The 7,578-nt window shown below is 42.6% G+C and overlaps 1 protein-coding gene across 2 annotated transcripts in view; it reads left to right on the forward strand.

The window, feature by feature from the left end:
• Positions 1-5,758, forward strand: part of EYA2 (EYA transcriptional coactivator and phosphatase 2) — a 102,167-nt gene extending 96,409 nt beyond the window's left edge. For both annotated transcript variants that reach the window (XM_075721012.1, XM_075721013.1), the window contains 3 exons: positions 584-705; positions 1,541-1,641; positions 5,678-5,758. In XM_075721012.1, the coding sequence (XP_075577127.1) occupies positions 584-705; positions 1,541-1,641; positions 5,678-5,758 (304 nt within the window). The remainder of the gene's footprint in view (positions 1-583; positions 706-1,540; positions 1,642-5,677) is intronic.
• Positions 5,759-7,578: the final 1,820 nt, after the last annotated feature.

The raw sequence follows: 7,578 nt of genomic DNA on the forward strand, positions 1-7,578 counted from the left end.
CAGGATCTCCTTTGCTTCCCTTCCCCCCCCCCCCCCCTCCAAACAAATCGAGACACATTTATAGGACTTTGCTGGCCAAACCTGTGGGAGGCCAGTCTGCACATGTTTACCAGACTTGAATTATCAGGGGTTGGAGTGAGCTTGAGATGATGAACTGAGCAAAAATAAAACCAGTCCTTTTTCTTGCCTTTCCTTGGCTACCTCATCTGTGGCACACTTTTCATGTGAGCAGATCTGCAAAAAAGTAGGAAAGAGAGAAAAGGGCCCTTCTATCCCTGAACATGTTCACTCAAAGAACCCAGCATGGACATTACTACATGGGGTTTAAATTCCTGTGAAATAGATCCTGGCATGCATGCAGTAAGGCTGCATCACTGCTGCTAGTTTGGTTTATGGTTTTTTTCATTCTACTACGTTGATAAAAAGACAGTACCAGTACTCACATTATCTGCCACTAGCTGCGTAATCTCCCAGTTGGCTTGGGAACTTCCAGTTGCAAGAAAGGTTTGCTCCCTGCCATCTTTCAGTCTAGAGTAAAAGAGAGAAACACAGATTGCCACTTCGGCTAACTTTTATTTTCTAGGCCTAACTGTGTGAATGTGTTGGTCACCACAACTCAGCTCATACCAGCTCTCGCTAAAGTGCTTCTCTATGGACTGGGCACTGTCTTCCCCATTGAAAACATTTACAGTGCAACAAAAACAGGTAAGAGCAAACTAACTTAGGCCTCACTGAAGATAGATTGAAGTTTTGTCCCCCAATCAGGCACATCCATTCAACCCGATCGCAACAAGCAATGTATGAGCTTTATTTTTAGCTCCATGTTTACGCATCCCTAATTCACATCCTGAGGGCCCATGCGCAAGCTAGTACAGACTGGGGAAAAAAAAAAAAAAAAAATCTTCCCAAGTGTCTCCATGGGGGAGTGAGCCTGAAAAATACCTACTCTATGGAGCATCTGCTGCATGTGGGTTGTTCAGCTGTACCCAGCTAAGAGGAAGACAGTCCGGTTGGATCCGTTACATATAGAAACTCTGTTTGGATCCTCTTATTCTTGCAGAGGGGTTAAGTCTGCTGCAGGAGCTTTATGAAGCTGTGTGAGTAATAAATACTGGTAGGGTTGGCTTGGGGCTTTTTTTGTGTTCTGTCCTTTCTGGTATAAGTGTTTGAACCTCTGAGGTTTGTATTTTTATGTTTTTACTGCAACCAGAATGAACAGAAGGGGGCTCTCGAAACTGCATACTGTGAGTGTCACATCAGTCTACCAACTGCCGGTCTAAGCAGTGCATCAAAGTCACAAAGCTTACAGAAAACTGGCAGCACTTGGAAGTCCTTGGCTGATAAAGAAAATACTAGTAGCTGTCATGAGGTGCAGAGAATCCATCTCAGATGAAGATTCAGTCAGGTTCTAATTTCAAAAGAAAACGAGGAATGTAGCAGCAAGTTCTGTTAGGTCCCAACTCCACTTCCAGTACCTGAATGTCAGCCCCACCTGCTGTATGTGTCCAGATTAAAAAATGTCTTCTCTTCTGTTGCTTAGGGAAAGAGAGCTGTTTTGAAAGAATAATGCAAAGGTTTGGAAGGAAAGCCGTGTACATTGTAATAGGAGATGGCGTTGAAGAGGAACAGGGAGCAAAAAAGGTACAGTTTGTGGATGCCATGCTGGATTCTTCCAAGTTTTCATTTCAATGACCCTTTCTTTACTTAAGCATTCAATGAAGCTCCCTCCATTTGAAGCAGTTTACAATTGGTCTCATTTCTTAATATGCAAAATACTCAACAACCTTGTGAGAAATTTCCTACTGTAAATCCCCCCCACCTTGGCAGCTAGTGCAATTATTCAGGTAGTCGCTGTGTCACATGTTCCAGGAATCATTCTTGCTTAATAAAGATGGCTTTAAACACATGAAAAGGAAAACTCCAGTGTGTGATCTCAGATGAGCAAGCAGGGTGAATTTCTGATCTGCACATGCTGTTTTTATAAATTCCAAATTACTGGAATTAGTTTTGAATTACTTATTAGAATATGCATATATACATACATGTACTTACATTTAGGACTCATTGAGATCATAGCGTGTAACATTGGTAGAGTGAATACCAAACGGACTAGTACTGAGTTGCTGCCTTTATCAATGATCTGTGGATCAATGTGATTGATTTCACAAGGAAAATGAAATTGGAAGATGTAGTGAATACAAAGTAGAACAGAAACTGTGAATGCAGTATGGTCAGGAGTAACAAGCCCTCGGTAATATTTCATGCTCACTGCATAGATGTGGCCTGCTGACATAGGCAGCCTTAGAAAGAATTAAATGGACTAACCTGTGCGTCCAGTTGAGTCCTCCAGTCATTAGTATCCACAGTCCACTGACTGGGAAATGAGAACTGGAGTTTTAGGGACCAGTTGAAGCTTCTTTGTTTTGGGTAGCCTGTAAGAGGAGAGAAGCTGGAAGCCCAAAGCTTGGAAGAGATAAAAGCAAAATTTGAGAAGACCAAAGCTTGCGTTCTGCTTACAGTGACTTGGGGGGGGGCGGCACAGGGCTAGAGATCCAGCAAGGAATACCCTCTGCCATACACATGGGATACCAGTGTCTTACAGAAATCCAGGAGTGGTAGAAACATGGAGAACACCAATGACCTGAAGGAAAGCAGTCAGGTACATCAAATGAATTGTACAACGTGAGAATTGAATAGCCGAAGATTACATTTCCTAATCTTTAGAACAGAAGTCTGCCTGGAATCTCCATTTATTTGGCTTTACAGGGACAGGAATACAATTTGTTAATGGCAAGCATTATTTGCGAGATGTCTTTGGGCGTCCTGGGTCTTGTGCTCCTGATGTGCTGCAGAAATGTGATTGAGCTGCATTTGCTTCAGGAACATTGCACATGAGTTGAGATGCAGGAACTGACTGCATGAGTCCCATCTGCAGCAAACTAGTTAATTTTTAATAGGCACCCAGATTACTGTTGTAGCTCAGGTGATGTACAAAGTCGTACATCACAGGAACTCAGCTCTACAGCTGAACCTTGTGCTGGAGGACCTCACATCTCATTCTGAATGAAGATCCTGCAAAGACTTTCCAAGCAAATTTGAGCTCATTGGGTGCACAAGCCCAGGAACAAAGGGATCCCAGCAAATAAGGTGATTGGCACATGTTCTGTCCCCAGAGCTGTATCTCAGATTGTCTTCAGCTCAGCAGAAACCCTCTTTTCTGTAGTGTATTTCCCCCGGTCAATAGAAGCAACAATGCCTGCCCCCACCTTGGAAAACTAGCTAAATCTGCAGCTGGTTCTCTAGTTCATGAAGGGTTAAGGAGTCATCAGAGAAGAGTCCAAAATGCATGACTGGGAATGAAGTGATAATAGCGGCTGCTTTTGACAGCCCAGTGCCTACTTCAAAGGCAGTGGGTCAGTGACCATGACTGCATCAAAGGCTGCAGGGGCTCTCTGCCTCTCTGGCGAAGTGGGAAGGTTCAACGATCTTCTATAGGCAGGATTTCAAGAACCCTCTTGCTTGTGTCTCTTGGCCTAAGCAGCTCTCCCATTAGTAGAGCACATTCTTTGCTGGGCTGTCGCCTCCTTTGACTGATGACAATCATTAGTCAAGGCTTCTGCACACCTGAGCTTTATACAAAAAAAAAGGGGGGCAGACAGAGACCCTTTCACTGTTTTGCCGACAGCGCTGATAATATCTCCATTTTAGTGGGCCATTTTTCTTCACCTGTCTGATGAGTGATAAAGCAGTAAATGCTGAACAACAAGAGTGGCTGGGAGGCCAAGTTTTCTTCTCATTTAAGAAAGAAAAATAGATAATTTAATGGAATGGGTTTAATAACAACCAGGGGAGGGAGAGGGAGAAGGAAATAACTTTTCCCCTTAAAGTGAAATTGCAGAGCAACAGATTCCAATCGCTTCAGATGTCTGTGCTTGCTTGCTGTCTCTATACACACTGATAAATAGCTTGAAGGAAGCATTTGTTTACTGATAGGCAACATACCAGAGGGAAGCTTGAGTTGTATTTAAACATTAGAGGTGTGTAAATAGACACTGTAAGACAAACATCTGGAACCACTGGATTTTTTTTTACACAGGTAGGTACACTTGGAAAAGGAACATCTCCCTTCAGCAGGATCATTTATCTAGGAAGTATATATTCTCTAAAGCGTTGTCTAAGCTATTTATCCAGAAGCAGTATGCTTACATTTGAATTTTGTACAGTGATAAAATACTCAGAAATTTTATTCCCACACTGGAAGGGAAGTAAGCTCTGTCAGTTAAGGCTTTCTATATGTTACTGCATATGTGTCATTGACTGTACGGAGACCAGAATTTTGGGAGGAAAGAAAATCACAAGCCCAAATGTTGTTATAAAATCTAAGCGCAGAAATGAGCTGTGTCTTTGATTTTTAACTGTTTTGGATAAGAAACAAATCAGTTTGAACCCCAGGCTCACCAGAACATACCAAGAAAAGCTGTATCTAAAAGCAAGTTCTAATTATTTTGAGATTACCTCTTTGCAAGTAACCACCAGGAGCGTAGCTGTTGCTAGTGACTGCAGAGCTACATTGATACGATGATGCTTTCAGACCATTTTTTGTACTTTACCAGATTACAGTTTCCATCTCGGGTCCCCTGCGTAATTGAACAGCACTTGTTTCACTGCACTTTAAAAAGCTGGTACTTTATCCTCTTACAGATGCAAGTCCGATTTTCCTAGAGTATATTCACAATTTTCAAGAGATGAATCAAGATATACAATAGGTCACAGATAGCTGACCTTTCCAGATTTTGACCAGATACTAAGGTTTCAAGTGGAACTGACTGGTTTGAATTTGGACATTTGTAGCATGACTTTAGAGTTATCACAGTGAATATGAACTGAAAAACAGGGAGAAAAATATCCACCTATCAGATAGTCTCTCAAAAAAGGGAATTAGGGAAGTTTCTTGAGGACAGGCTGTCTTATCAGCCTTTCTCTGAGGCAGCAGTGTCACACTAAATGAATAATTGAGCTGAGCAGTGATACCAGTTCCTGCATTTACTCTTCCAGTTAACTTGGAAAGGGAATTGTTACAAAGCGTTTTGACTCTGTGTGGTATTATATTCTTTTGTTTATATTTTTGTAAATTTTAATAACTTCATTTTGTGCTATATATCGTTTACTTGTCTGTGAAGCACTGGCAACAGCTTTCACTAGTAGTAAATAGGACAGCTTTGCAATTGGTGCTATAGGACAGGATTGTGATGCTTTCTGGAGAGTAAGATTCTTGTATAGCTTGTTACCATAGGTGAACATCACTAAGTGGCAAGAAGAGTGTTTCTAGGAGTACTGCAATTCTAGAAACATTCCTAATTAATCCATGAAAAAAATAGAGTAAAATTTAGTAACTAGTATGTTCAGAAGGTCAGCCCACATCCTCCATGATCTCTGAAGCAGGACACTCCCACATGGTGGAGGAGCTGTCTTCCGCTCTGTGCAGGAGAAACGCGCCGGCACAGACACTGCCCGCTCCCTCCCTCCCTCTCCAAGATGAGCCTCCTTGCCTGTGACACCGTGACAACCTGGTGGCCCAAGTACAAAGCTCTGTTCCCGAGGGTGCAAACTAAGAAAGTTGTTTTGATCTCAGTATTAAACAAAAACCCAAAAATACCCTCTTTTGGTTTCACTCTAGCACAACATGCCATTCTGGAGAATCTCTTGTCACGCTGACCTGGAAGCTCTTCGGCACGCCTTGGAACTTGAATATTTGTAGCAGACCCCAACATCTTAGCACTGTGAGGGCTTCACTCAAACTATTACATCGGTTCCACCTATTCCTCAACATTTTCTTATTAAAAAAAAAAAAATCCCACAGCAACTGCAGTTTTTCTTTTTTTTGAAGGAGAACCCTTTCAGTGGAAGCCTTTAAGAACTTGCAGCCAAAGAACATTGTGTCAAGTCCTTCTTCCTTTGGCCAGAGGAAAGCCTTCAGATAACTCACTGGGGATGCTGCAGTTACACGGTTAAGGCGGCTGCATAGAGCTGTAACTGCCTTTTGCCATCAACGACAAACACTAGAAGTCTTGGGTCTACTTGTCAGTTTTCTTGCTTTTGAAGGGGGAAGAGGACATAGTGAGGAGTCTCTGCACAGTACATCACATCACATGGGACTTTTGGAAAATAAGAGTGAAACTGTTGATTTTTTTTTTTTTTAATTTTTTTTAATTTATGAACTAATCTCATTACTCCGGTATTAAGCTCTGTACCTGTGTTTTTAATCTGGCTTTTTGGGGTGGGGGGGGTGGGGAAAGTCTTACTGTTCTAAATTAATAGTTCGTTTCTCCAGAACAAACTCTGGGGAAAATCATAGTGTGTACATTAATAATAAGGACACATGGTACTGTTGGTAAGAACTATAGCTGTGTTTTTAAAATTTACATAGATGGTATGTGGACTGTGCATGTGTCTACACGGTGCCTTATGCTGCCATCTTGGTTTTGGGGGTTGGGGGTGGGAAAAAGTACCTTGTGATGAGTGAAAGGCATTAAATAAAAACGTGTTTACATTTCGGGGGACTAGATTACCTGCCTTCTCTTCTCTCCAGCCACTCTTGGATCTAGAGGTACACATAGAATACATACTGCCCGCTAACAAGGTGGGTTTAGGCTAGAAGGACTCTGAACGGAGCCCCTCGGGTGCAAAATGGAGTCTGTAGCCAGCTCTTCTGTCTGCTGGTGCGGCAAAGACTGGGCAGTCGGCGACTGTGTCCGCTGGGAGAGAACGTGGGCGCTCGGCAAATCCAACCTGGCCTGCAAAGGAAGATAAAGGGCAAGCAAATACTGCAGCTGTGCATATTTATTTTTGTGTAAATAAATGCATCTACAAGTAAGCTTCAGCTTTAGGATTTCTGCTGAGCTGGCCTGTTAATTATTGCTGTCAAAATATTTCAGTTCGCTGGGCCTGGATGAATCCCTAATTCACTTTCAGAACTGCTCATTCTGCTTGCTGTGGCACCGAATAACCGCAGAAGGCTCAGACCTCACTGGAACAAGGTGTTAGAGAGATGCAGCAGGTAACACAAGCCCCTTACCTGTCACGTGTGAAGCAAGATCAAACAAGTAAGGGTTATGCAAGTTGTGAGCGTAACACAAGCCTGAGTGGCGCTCCTAACATCTACAAACATTCACCTCCGGAAACAGATTCATTGCTGGATCTGAGAGGGGATTTTTCTGCTGGGCTAAAACAGAAAATCTGATCTCAAAATGATCTGATCTCAGTCTTTGGCTCAAGAGGTAGCAGCCATGTAGCAGCTGTAAAATACGTTAGCTGTACTTGTCAACAGCAGGCATGAACAAAAAACATCCTTGAAGTACATGCTTTGGAGGCCTTTGCAAAGAGCTGCTCTCTGGGCTGAGTACAACACAAAATGATTTTTCTAGCAGAATTGTTGCTTGTCACAGGGCCTGCTGAGAAGCAAGTCTGGCAGAACTTTTCCCTCAAGGTTTCCAGCTGTAAGCCAGTCACAAATGGGAAGCTTTAGCACAAGTCAAGGAAATCAAACTCGGTGGAGAACTGACAGATGCTTGCAAGATA

Source organism: Pelecanus crispus, chromosome 14, assembly GCF_030463565.1.
Source record: "Pelecanus crispus isolate bPelCri1 chromosome 14, bPelCri1.pri, whole genome shotgun sequence".
In the NCBI taxonomy this organism is placed as follows: Eukaryota; Metazoa; Chordata; class Aves; order Pelecaniformes; family Pelecanidae; genus Pelecanus; species Pelecanus crispus.